Source organism: Alosa sapidissima, chromosome 11 (assembly GCF_018492685.1).
Source record: "Alosa sapidissima isolate fAloSap1 chromosome 11, fAloSap1.pri, whole genome shotgun sequence".
Classification (NCBI taxonomy): Eukaryota; Metazoa; Chordata; class Actinopteri; order Clupeiformes; family Clupeidae; genus Alosa; species Alosa sapidissima.
The window spans coordinates 38,299,333-38,312,511 of NC_055967.1; the positions used below are offsets into that span (position 1 = coordinate 38,299,333).

General features: G+C 43.6%; 1 protein-coding gene across 1 annotated transcript in view; it reads left to right on the forward strand.

Annotated features, from left to right (window-relative positions):
* The window catches only part of mov10l1 (Mov10 like RISC complex RNA helicase 1), a 37,349-nt gene that overhangs the window by 22,141 nt on the left and 2,029 nt on the right, over window positions 1-13,179 (forward strand). Inside the window, exons 17-22 of the mRNA XM_042110002.1 lie at window positions 6,443-6,621; window positions 6,942-7,088; window positions 7,669-7,790; window positions 11,998-12,097; window positions 12,228-12,374; window positions 12,539-12,712. Of these exons, the coding sequence (XP_041965936.1) occupies window positions 6,443-6,621; window positions 6,942-7,088; window positions 7,669-7,790; window positions 11,998-12,097; window positions 12,228-12,374; window positions 12,539-12,712 (869 nt within the window). The remainder of the gene's footprint in view (window positions 1-6,442; window positions 6,622-6,941; window positions 7,089-7,668; window positions 7,791-11,997; window positions 12,098-12,227; window positions 12,375-12,538; window positions 12,713-13,179) is intronic.

The following is a 13,179-nucleotide window of genomic DNA, read 5'->3' on the forward strand; positions in this document are numbered from 1 at the left end:
ACAAAGTAGAATAATTATCGAGGCAGATTCAGAATTTGTAACTCGGCACAGTTAGCAGAAAGCGTCTGAGAACAGTTTGGTCTTAAGTCTAGATTTAAAACTGGCTACAGTTGGGGCCTTTTTAATGTCATCCGAAAGTTGGTTCCACAGCTGAGCCGCATAGCAGCTAAAAGCTGCTTCACCATGTTTAGTTCTAACTGTAGGTTTTACTAGCAGGTTTTTCACCTGGGACCTGAGAGGACGAGAAGGTGTGTACTGCTGAAGCATGTCTGACAAGTATTTAGGTCCTGCTCCATTTACTGATTTATAAACAAGCAATAGTGCTTTAAAGTCAATTCTGTGACTTACTGGAAGCCAGTGCAAGGACTTAAGAATTGGAGTAATGTGGTCAGTTCTTTTAGTTTTTGTTAGAGTCCTAGCTGCTGCATTTTGTATCACCTGAAGCTGTTTAATAGTCTTTTTAGGAAGGCCTGTGAACAGTCCATTGCAGTAATCAACCCTGCTGGAGATAAATGCATGAATGAGTTTTTCTAAGTCATGTTTTGACATCAGCCCTCTGAGTTTGACAATATTTTTGAGGTGGTAAAAAGCTGATTTAGTTATCGCTTTCATGTGGCTGTTGAAATTTAGATCACTGTCAATTTATACACCAAGATTTTTAACAGTATCCTTTGCCTTCAACCCTTTTGTGTCAAGGAGAGTGGCAAGTCTTTCCTCATTTTTACCAAATATAATTACTTCAGTTTTTTCTTTGTTCAGCTGAAGAAAATTGAGACATCCAGGTGTTGATTTGTTCTATACACTGACACATAGATTCAAGAGGACCATAGTTGTTTGGTGATAGAGCTAAGTAAATTTGTGTGTCATCTGCATAGCTATGATATGAAATCAAATTATTTTGAATGATTTGTCCAAGTGGGAGCATATAGAGGTTGAATAATAGTGGCCCCAAGATCGACCCCTGGGGAACACCACAGGTCAAGGACGTTGGTGTTGAGGTACAGTTTCCGATGGCAACAAAGAAGCTCCTTTCTTGTAGATATGATTTTAGCCAGCTGATAACTATGCCTGTAAATCCAACCCAGTGTTCTAGTCTGTGTAGTAAAATATTGTGATCAACAGTGTCAAATGCTGCACTAAGGTCCAGTAGCACTAGGACTGATGTTTTACCTGAATCTGTGTTGAGGCGTATGTCATTGGAAACTTTAATGAGAGCTGTTTCAGTGCTGTGATTTGCCCGAAAACCAGACTGAAAGTAATCAAAATACCCATTTGATGTTAGGAAGGTGGTTAATTGATTAAAGACTACTTTTTCAATAATTTTGCCAATAAAAGGTAGATTGGATATGGGCCTGTAATTGTTTAGCATGGAGGCATCCAGGTTATTCTTCTTGAGAAGTGGCTTTACAACAGCTGTTTTCAGTGACTTAGGAAAAGTGCCAGACAGCAATGATACATTTACAATTTGAAGGACATCCGCCGCTATGAGGTGAAAAACAGTTTTGAAGAAATTGGTAGGCAGAGTGTCTAAGACACATGTGGAACAACACCGGACTCGCCTGCTACTCCTCCCCCTGAAAGAAAGCGTCGGAAGCGGTGTGCGAGGAAGCAGAAGAGGGGCAAGCGCGGAGGCGTGCGGGCCAGGCTAGCTGCCAACCCAACTCGCCCAGCGAGTCACTCGCCCGATCACTGGACAACAAAATGGATTACATACGACTGCTGAGATCAACGAACCGGACAGTGAGTAACTGCTGTGTGCTCGTCTTCACTGAAACTTAAATGACAACATTCCGGACTCTGCTGTACAACTGTACAACTGGAGCAGCTAGCATGCTATCGAGCAGACAGGGCCATTGTAAAGGGAGGAAAATCACGAGGAGGAGGAATCTGTGTTTACATCCGTGACTAATGGTGCCGGGACACTGCAGTAGTATGCAAACACTGCTCACCACTAGCGGAGTTTATGATCATAAAGTGCCGTCCTTTTTACCTGCCAAGGGAAATTACTGCGATTCTGCTAGTCGCAGTATACATCCCGCCTACCAACAATAACAGCGATAGGAACACGGCTCTTAGTGAACTGTACCAGGCTGTCAGTGAACAACAGACGGCACACCCAGACAGTTTCACCATCTTCGCTGGAGATTGAAGATCTTAAAACTGTTCTTCCAAAGCTACACCAGCATGTTGATTTTCCAACAAGAGGAGACAACATCCTGGACCTGGTCTACACTACACACAAAGGAGCATACAAAGCCACCCCCCTCCCCCACATTGGACTTTCTGACCATATCACGGTTATGCTAATGCCCGCATACAGACAAAGAGTGAAGGCAAACAAACCGGTTCGCAAGCAGGTAAAAGTGTGGCCTGAGGGAGCCTCTGATGCTCTTCAAGACTGCTTTTATACAACAGACTGGGAAATGTTTAAGCAGGCAGCCACTTACAACAACCAGACAGACATAGAGGAGTATACAGACACTGTAACCTCTTACATCACCAAGTGCATTGATGATGTGACCCACACAAAAGACATCATCACTCGGGCTAACTGGAAGCCATGGCTGACAGGGGATGTCCTCCGGCTGCTGAGGGCCAGAGACAAAGCCTACAGAGCTGGGGATGGAGCTGGCATGAGAACAGCGAGAGCCAACCTGTCCCGTGGCATCAAGGAAGCAAAAAAGGAATACACACACAAGATTACCACCCACTTCAAAGACAGCAGGAACGCACAAAGACTATGGCAGGGCATACAGGCCATCACGGACTACAAGCCCGCGCCACAGAGCTGTGAGAGCAACATCCCTCTGCTCAACAATCTGAACCGCTTCTTTGCTCGCTTTGAAGCACAAAACAGCACCTGCCCACAGAAGACCCCTCCCCCTCCACACGAGCAGCCCCTGTGCCTCTCTGCCGACAGCGTGAAGAGGACACTTGCTGCTATCAACACCCGTAAAGCAGCAGGCCCAGACAACATCCCAGGTCGTGCGCTGAAGGACTGCGCTGAGGACCTTAAGGATGTCTTCACAGACATCTTTAACACTTTCCTGAAGCAAGCCATCGTCCCATCATGTTTCAAAGCTGCCACCATTATACCTGTGCTGAAGAAAACTGCTCCATCCTGCTTCAATGACTACCCGCCCCGTGGCACTGACACCCATCATCATGAAGTGCTTTAAGCGGCTTGTCATGTCACACATCAAATCCATTCTCCCCCCCACCCTGGACCCCTTCCAGTTTGCATACCGAGCCAAACGGTCCACAGAGGATGCAATCTGCTTTGCCCTCCACCCAGCCCTCACCCACCTGGAAAAAAGAGACTCATATGTGAGATTGCTGTTTATAGACTTCAGTTCTGCATTCAGCACCATAATACCACAACAACTCATCTGGAAACTTGACAAACTGGGACTCAGTACCTACCTCTGCAACTGGCTACTGGACTTCCTCTGTCAGAGGCCCTAAAGTAGTACGTGTTGGCAACAATATCTCAAGCAGCATCACACTGAGCACGGGGGCCCCCCAAGGCTGCATGCTCAGTCCGGTGCTCTTCACCCTGCTGACGCATGACTGCACTGCAACCTACAGCAACAACCACATAGTGAAATTTGCTGACGACACAACTCTGGTGGGTCTCATCACCAAGGGCGACGAGACTCAATACAGGATGGAGGTCGACCTTCTGACCACGTGGTGCAGGGACAACAACCTTCTGCTGAACGTCAGCAAGACCAAGGAGATTGTTGTTGACTTCCGGAGAGGTCATACCCAACACCTGCCACTGACCATCGACGGTGCTGTGGTGGAGAGAGTGAGCAGCACCAAATTCCTGGGGGTGCACATCAGTGAAGACCTCTCCTGGACCACCAACACTGCATCACTGGCGAAGAAAGCTCAGTGCCGCCTGTACTTCCTGCGGAAACTCAGGCGAGCAAGTGCTCCACCAGCCATCATGACCACATTTTACCGAGGCACCATTGAGAGCCTCCTCTCCAGCTGTATCGTTGTGTGGGGCGGAAGCTGCACTGAATACAACAGGAAAGCCCTGCAGCGCATAGTGAACACAGCTGGATGGATTATTGGTGCCTCACTCCCCTCCCTGAAGGACATTTACACCAGAAGCCTGCGCTCCCGCACCACCAGACTCACCAACAGCTTCATACACCAGGCTGTTAGGATGATGAACTCTCTCCCCCCCTCTCCCCCTCTCCACCCTCAGCCACATAACATCCTGGACTTTTGGACCCACAATGGCTGCCTTGCACTACTCCACTTGTACACTTGCACACTTTGTAACTTGTTGTTGTTGTCCTGAAAACACTTCTGAACACACTTCTGCTGCTCTTACATAACTTGCACCACTATGCCACTTGCATACTTGGGTCAAACAGAACTACATCAGCCATTTATTGGCCTGACTTTTGCACTATTATATTGATTGTCTACTGTATGCACAGTTGCACAATTTCAACCAAATTTTGCTGCTCTTATTTCTTCATTGTATGTGCCTTCTTATTTACTTTTTATATTGTTTACTTGAATATTATGTTTGTCTGTGGATCTAATTGGTTAAAATATGTCTTGTCTCCACCGTGAGATAGTGGGTAACGTAATTTCGATCTCTTTGTATGTCTTGACATGTGAAGAAATTGACAATAAAGCAGACTTTGACTTTGAACTAGGTTCGCTAGCTCTGTGTGTTATGAGCAAAGAATCTTTGGTTATGAGTCCCATAGAACAACACTGCCATCTACTGGATTAGAAAGTGTCAGCAGGCTACTTGTGGATCTGGGTGGCTTCTCTGCACAAAGTTTGTCTCAAAAATACGTGATCCACAAATGCTGATCCACAAATGCGAAAACGAAAACTGTGTGCTGGTGATCCACAAATGCAAAATTAGATTTCACAAAGGCAATTTTCAGTTTTAAAAATGCCATTTCATTTACAAATACACATCTACAATTGTGAAAAACAATTTACAAGTTACAAATATGATTTTTTTTTATTTGTGGATGTCAAAACACGAATGCAAGTCAAGAAATATTTGTGGATGTCGCCATCTACTGGATTGCGATTTCTGTGTGCCGGTGAATTAAAGTAGGCCTATTTACTTGTGGATTTGTGTGACTCGTGAACGTCTCAAAAACACGTAACTTTGGAAAGCGAAGAATGCGTGTGCTGGTGATCCACAAATGCAGAATCACATTTCACAAATGAAATTTTTGGTTTTACAAATGGCATTTTATTTACAAATGCACATATATATTTGTAAAAATCAATATACGAGTTTTTTTTTTTATTTGTAGATATCAAAACACACATGCAAATCAAGAAATATTTGTGGATCCCCCTCTGCGCATATACAAATATTATTGAGACAAATTTAGCTCCATAAACGCCAAGCACAATGCACTCCAGAATATGCATCTCTGACTTGACACAGAATTATTCAGGGTTTAAGTACACAACAGCAAAAAATAGATAACCATACAGTAACAGTGGCAGTCAGAAGACATCCAGGCTACCCTAATCAATGATGCTAATGGTTTTTGACGCAAGACAAACACCAAGAAGTGATATCAATCCTGACGCGATACATTATCCATGGTTAGGACAGATATCGTACAGGGTCATGAAGTAGGAGCATACTTTTCGTGTCAAACACAGACATTTCGATTGTCTGGCGTTATAATTTATTTGCCTCGGGTGTACTGTGGAGTAGGTAAGACTGATTTAAGTGGCAGGCTAACACATACTGATGACTTGCGCTAGCCTAGCACCTGCGAGGCTCTGCAACTAGAAGGACTGGATGAAACTTGTTGAAAACGGTCTCCACTGATAAATATCACACTTGCTAACTTGGAAATGAGGTCCTATGTCCAAAATCCTGAACCACCCCTTTAAAGTGAATTAAGTTAATAAAGTAACTTGCTTTGCTTTCATTTGAATCCCAATCTAGATACACTGGTAATAATTGCTTTATATTGTTAATACGGACTTCTGGAAAGTTCAGAAATGCAAAATACTAGAACTTTAATCATGTGATATGTGATTTTAAACTATAGAAATGCAGCGATTAATTGCGATTAAAAAAAATATTGTTTGACAGCCCTAGTTTTCAGAAATAGTCTAGCCCTATGCGTATTAAGTCTCTGACAGGAACAAGGAAGCAAGGCAATGCAACTAACTAAATTCATCTGAAATATCATCACATCCAGCAGGGAACAAAAACAATTGCAGGTGGAGAGGCTTCGTACTTGTGTTTATCACTATTTTCTGAGACAAAGTATCCTCCAGCAAAACTAGTCATCATGACGGGCCCACATCTAAGTAGTACTATACTTCCCATTTTTAGAATTGTTACCTTCACCAGTAAGCTGAGTGTCCCGCCCCTTTTACAGACAGATTACCCAGTAAGGTCAGTGTCCCGCCCCTTTTACAGACAGATTACCCAAGAAGGAGTTTCCCCGTCCAGGCCAGTTCTTCAACCGCAGTCTGAATCCGGCGCAGAGAGAAGTGGTGAAGCGCATATTGGTGGGAGAGTGTCGGCCCACCCCTTATGTTCTATTCGGACCACCAGGGACTGGCAAGACAATGACCCTCATTGAGGCCATTTTACAGGTGCTAATGAAACTTGAATCAATCATAAATGATTAAAACCATTTTGAAAGTGCAAATTTTGCCAGTTAAACATTTGCCCAAATAGTATGCTGATAACATGATGTGAAAAGTGGGTATGAGCTAGAGTTCCTGAGTGGGAGTAGAAGTAAGTGTGTGGAGTGTCTGGTGTAGTGGTGTGTCCTGAGCGTGTGGCGACTGTCTGGTGTAGTGGTGTGTCCTGAGCGTGTGGCGACTGTCTGGTGTAGTGGTGTGTCCTGAGCGTGTGGCGACTGTCTGGTGTAGTGGTGTGTCCTGAGTGTGTCCTGGGCGTCCTGCTGCAGGTGTACCATCGCATCCCCTCCAGCCGTCTGCTGGTCTGCACACCCTCCAACAGCGCCGCTGACCTGGTCTGCATCCGGCTGCACGAGAGCGGGTTCCTCCACTCGGCCAGCCTGGCGCGCGTCAACGCCTCCTGCAGGCAGGAAGAGGTATTACATTCACAAGGAAATCCCTCTGTGCCAAATGTGCATATAAGTACCACGGGCAAAAAGGGGCAGTGGTTGTTGGGGGCAGCCGGGGCCTACTGGTTAACACTTCGGACCTGTAACCGGAGGGTTGCCGGTTCGAACCCCAACCAGTAGGCATGGCTGAAGTGCCCTTGAGCAAGGCACTTAACCCCTCACTGCTCCCCGAGCGCCGCAGTTGTTGCAGGCAGCTCACTGCGCTGGGATTTAGTGCTTCACCTCACTGTGTGTACAATGTGTACTGAGTGTGTTTCACTAATTCAAGGATTGGGATAAATGCAGAGACCAAATTTCCCTCACGGGATCAAAAGAGTATATATACTTTATATACTTATACTTAAAAATACTAGTGGCAAGAGTCTTCTGTTTAAGAATCTTTGAAGGTTTCTGCGAAGCACTTATCAATTTTGGTAGTTATCAGTAGAGAGGGGTAGTTATCAGTGTAGAGGGGTAATTTCTGCACATCTCTCCTCTCTGAGAGGGGTAATTTCTGGAGTAGTGGTTGATGCTGCACTCTGTCTTTTTCTCTGTGTCTCTGTCTCAGTCCATTCCTGAGGTCCTGCAGCAGTACTCTCGTGCGGGAGAGGACATCCGCCACGCCTCCTTCCACAGGATAGTGGTCAGCACCTGCTCCAGCGCTGGAATGTTCTATCAGATCGGCCTGCGGTGAGTCATCAGACCAGAGATCCAGCTGGAAGACCACTGGACAACGGACGCTATATTCAGTCCCTCCTGTCTGTGCTCTGCAATGCTAACATAGCACAGAAGCAATGGGCAATGCTAACAGCACAGAAGCAATGGGCAATGCTAACATAGTACAGAAGCAATGGGCAATGCTAACATAGCACAGAAGCAATGGGCCATGCTAAGTATAAGTATATCTCTATATCTCTATACTCTTTTGATCCCGTGAGGGAAATTTGGTCTCTGCATTTATCCCAATCCGTGAATTAGTGAAACACACTCAGCACACAGTGAACACACAGTGAGGTGAAGCACGCACTAATCCCGGCGCAGTGAGCTGCCTGCAACAACAGCGGCGCTCGGGGAGCAGTGAGGGGTTAGGTGCCTTGCTCAAGGGCACTTCAGCCGTGCCTATTGGTCGGGGTTCGAACCGGCAATCCTCCGGTAACAAGTCCGAAGCGCTAACCAGTAGGCTGCACGGCTGATGCTAACATAGCACAGGAGCAATGGGCAATGCTAACATAGTACAGAAGCAATGGGCAATGCTAACATAGTACAGAAGCCAGGGGCGTAGCAAGCGTGGGGGATGTGGGTGTTATAACAGAACATGCTGTGGCTGTACAAAAATCATCAACAATGGTCTAGATTGCTGGCACTCTAGGACAAAGCTTCCGAAAACATTCAATGAGTTAAGAACCAAGTGTGCGTCTTTCAAGGCTGTGCTGCTGCTTAGGTCTGCATTATAACGTTTGCAGTGAGCAGATTTGAGGTAGAATTGAGATGATAATTGTTACCGCATTATGCTAATTTAGTAAACCAAAATTCACTGTCTGACTGACCGTTTTTGTCACAATGTAAAATTCAGGGAGTCAAAGTGAAAGCGGGGGTGCGTGCAGAAAGGCCCTTTGCTACTGTTCTCAGAGCATTATGCTTTCTCTGTCTATGATCTGCAGCTTTTCTCAAACTATGGGCCTCCACAACAATTAGCCTAATGGTCCACGAAGCCGAAAAATTGTTATGCCTGGTGCTTCACACGTCTGATCATTTGCAGCAAGATTGAATGGTATGGAACCGCGGACTGAAAGAAAAATAAACTAGGCTAAACGTTTCCCCAATCAGAAATACTTTAAAAATACATTAATTTGGTATCATCAACTATATAGACATAGCCCAGTCAGCACACATACGTCTCTCCAAGAGGCTTGGAAAAGATCTGAACAGCTTAATTACATCGCGTTTTATTTGATCTTACAAACGTCGGCGGCATTTCACTGTCAAATATGTTTCGTAGTTCTACATCTACTGGAGATATTAATGTCTTAAATACGATCGCATTCCTAAGAACATCTTATTTGATCTTACAAACGTCGGCGGCATTTCACTGTCAAATATGTTTCGTAGTTCTACATCTACTGGATATATTAATGTTTTAAATACGATCGCGTTCCTAAGATCTTACAAACGGCGGCGTAAAGACACGTTTCAGTTCTACATCTGAACTATTTCCAGCATTAAAGGGAAACTTGGCAGGATTTACGCCTCTGCTGGAGAAATTGTGCGTTATGCTATTTCAAACTGTGGAAAAAGGTAACGATAAAGCACATCGTTGATTTTTTTACAAGCTAGCAAAACGGTTAGCATAAGTTTGGCAGACAATGTGGATGTTACAAGGTAAGAAACACGATTTAAAACGAGTTTCTTGTTTCTCACTTCTCTTTCCGGGACGGTAGTCTCAATGTTGCAAGGTTGGTTTTCTGCCTGGGGACGCTAGGGGCAGCAGGGGAAAGTCACCATTTTCACCGGAACAGGTCATTTAACCATCCAAATGATTTCTAAACGGGTTTATTACGTTGAAATAGTTGCCAAGTTCCCCTTTAATGCTTACAGTATGAGTGCTCATGCAATGTGTGTGTCCCTGCAGCAAAGTGAAACTGGAGGTAACGTGGGCTAGAAGCAACAATAGTTTAAACAACAACGTGGCTTCCTGTAACTATCAATGGAAATAGCATAGAAACTGCTAATCGTAATCTTTAAATTGACATTAATTAAGCTGGCTATATACAACACAATTTATTTATATTCCCTTTGCATATGTTTGGGTATGCAAAACATTTTTGAATTTGAGCTTACAGTTCTGTCATTATTCTGTGTCATTTACATTTATTTTATAGGTATTATAGTTAGGCATATTAATTATTTAATTAATTATTTAGTTATTTATAATTTGGCCGGATTGTTTCACTTCCCTATCCCACAACCCCCACACTTTTAAAAAGCTTGATATGCCTCTGACAGAAGCAATGGGCAATGCACTGGAGTACAACCTGCCTAGTGCTTTGAAGTTCTACTCAATGGGCAATGCACTGGAGTATGACCTATGTTCTACTCAATGATGGTATGAAGCATGGACAGCGTTTCCAAACAGTGACACAGCTGGAACTAAATAAGAATCAGGCTCCAAGAACATACAGTATGGCACCTCTAAATCTGACCAGTGGAACATATGACACCTTTAAATCTGACCAGTGGAACATATGACCAGTGGAACATATGGCACCTCTAAATCTGACCAGTGGGAACATATGACCAGTGGAACATATGGCACCTCTAAATCTGACCAGTGGGAACATATGACCAGTGGAACATATGGCACCTCTAAATCTGACCAGTGGGAACATATGACCAGTGGAACATATGGCACTTCTAAATCTGACCAGTGGGAACATATGACCAGTGGAACATATGGCACCTCTAAATCTGACCAGTGGGAACATATGACCAGTGGAACATATGGCACCTCTAAATCTGACCAGTGGGAACATATGACCAGTGGAACATATGGCACCTCTAAATCTGACCAATAGTTTCATTTCTGTGTTACGAAAGGGCACGATGCCATGCTTACTATAGTCACTGGTTGTTGTTATTATTATTATTATTATTATTATTATTATTATTATAATAGTCACTGGTTATGCGACATGCTTACTATAGTCACTGGTTGTTAATTTTGTTGAATTTCAGGTGCTGCACTAAAATGGTTTGCCTCCTTAGAGGGAAGAACCTTTTCAGTTTCTTTCAATGATACTTCATCTTCATCTGCCCCCTTATCTTATGGTGTTCCACAGGGATCAGTGCTTAGTTGTATTTTATTCTCACTGTACATGTTGCCACTCAGTCAAATTATGAAAAAGCACGGTATATCCTATCATTGCTATGCGGATGATACACAACTGTATCTCAATATGCAATTAGTGAACTAGGGTCTTTTGCCAGATTTGTAAAACCTTATGCAAAAGAAGTCTTGGCTTTCTACTTGACCCTGCAACTTTTAAACTTGAGAAACAAGTCATCTTTTTGTCAAGTCATCTTTTTACCACCTTAGAATCTTAAGTAAAGCCAAAACTATGTTTTCTTTCAAAGACTTTGAGATGTTGATTCATGCCTTTATTTCATCCCGCCTGGACTACTGTAACTCCCTTTATTTTGGTGTCACTCAGTCCACTCTATCCCGACTTCAGATGGTGCAAAATGCAGCTGCAAGGCTGCTCACCAAGTCTAAAAAGACACAACATATTTCTCCAGTTTTGAAATCTCTGCAATGGCTACCAGTGAAATTTAGAGTAGATTACAAAATTCTTCTTTTTGTCTTTAAAGCTTTAAATGGACAAGCTCCCCAATACCTAAGTGAGCTTGTACACTTTCACTGCCCTCCCAGAACTCTGAGGTCATCAGATAAACAACTGCTCTCAGTACCTCAGAGTCGTCTAAAAAAATAAAGGTGACCGTGCTTTTTCAGTAGCTGGGCCCAAGTTGTGGAACAACCTCCCTTTTCACATTAGATCTACACCAACTATTGGTGCTTTTAAAGCCAAGTCAAAAGAACATATGCTATTAATGGCTTTTAAATGAACTTGTAGTGGAATGTAATTATAGGCTATATATATGTACATATTATTTTTGTTTTATTTTCCTGTTGTGACATTATTATTATTATTATTATTATTATTATTATTATTATTATTATTATTATTATTAGAACTATAGTCACTGGTTATGCCACATGCTCTAACCCTAACCCTATGCTTACTATAGTCGCTGGTTATGCCACGTGATAAACCAAAGAGCTGATGCATCTCATCTTATCCTATGAGCTACTGTATATAAGTGTGTTCATTCCCCACCACAGGGTTGGCCATTTCACCCATGTGTTCCTGGATGAGGCTGGACAGGCCACAGAGCCTGAGTGCCTGATTCCCATTGGCCTGTTGTCAGAGAAGGACGGCCAGGTCAGACTTAGCTGTATATTTGGCAAAAATATTCTTACATGAATTGCTTTATCTTCACTTAACATAACAAAGAATGGTCAAGTTTCATGGACACTGATGCGGTACGCTTCTCTCCTCTGGTGTGATCCAGATAGTGCTGGCTGGAGACCCATGCCAGCTGGGCCCGGTGGTGAAGTCCAAGCTAGCCTCTGTGTTTGGGCTGGGAGTGTCTCTGTTGGAGAGACTTATGGCAATACCCCTCTACGCTTGCGATGAGAATGGCTTCAACCCTTCTCTGGTGAATATATATATATATATATATATATATATATATATATATATATATATATATATATATATATATATATATATATATATATATATATATGAACAGCACAGCTTTATCATGCCGATGTTTCCCTCTGTATTGCTGTTCTAAATAACATGACCACTTCTTCTCAGGTGACCAAACTCCTGTACAACTACCGCTCCCATGAGGCTTTGCTCTCGCTGCCCTCGCGGCTCTTCTATGCTGGTGACCTGGCCATGCACGCGCAGAGGGCCGTGGTGGACTCGCTGTGCCACTGGGGCCGGCTTCCCAGGAAGGGCTTCCCCTTAATCTTCCATGGAGTGCGGGTGAGTTGAGCCGCCTCAGAGGCCTCCACTGTGCACTGGGGTCTCCACCCTGCACTGGGGTCATATGATATAGCTTAATAATCTATTTAAGAGACCTCCACCCTGCAGTCATATGTTATATCTTAATAATCTATTTAAGAGACCTCCACCCTGCACTGGGGTCATATGTTATAGCTTAGTAATCTATTTAAGTTGTGTTTAGGGTCTGGAAGCTTGACAGCTATTTTCACATGAGTGTGCTACTTGTTAGATGTCACACCTAATGGAGTAGATAGATAGATAGATACTTTATTGATCCCCAGGGGAAATTCAAGAAGTAGGGGGACGAATCAAGAAATGAATATAGTTAGCTAAGCGCCTATGATGGTTCCTCTGCCATCGTCTCTTTTAAACCTGTAATGTGTGTTTCTCTGCCATAATTACACACCAAGAATACTAAAGCACCGAATAGTAATTTAGTACCATAA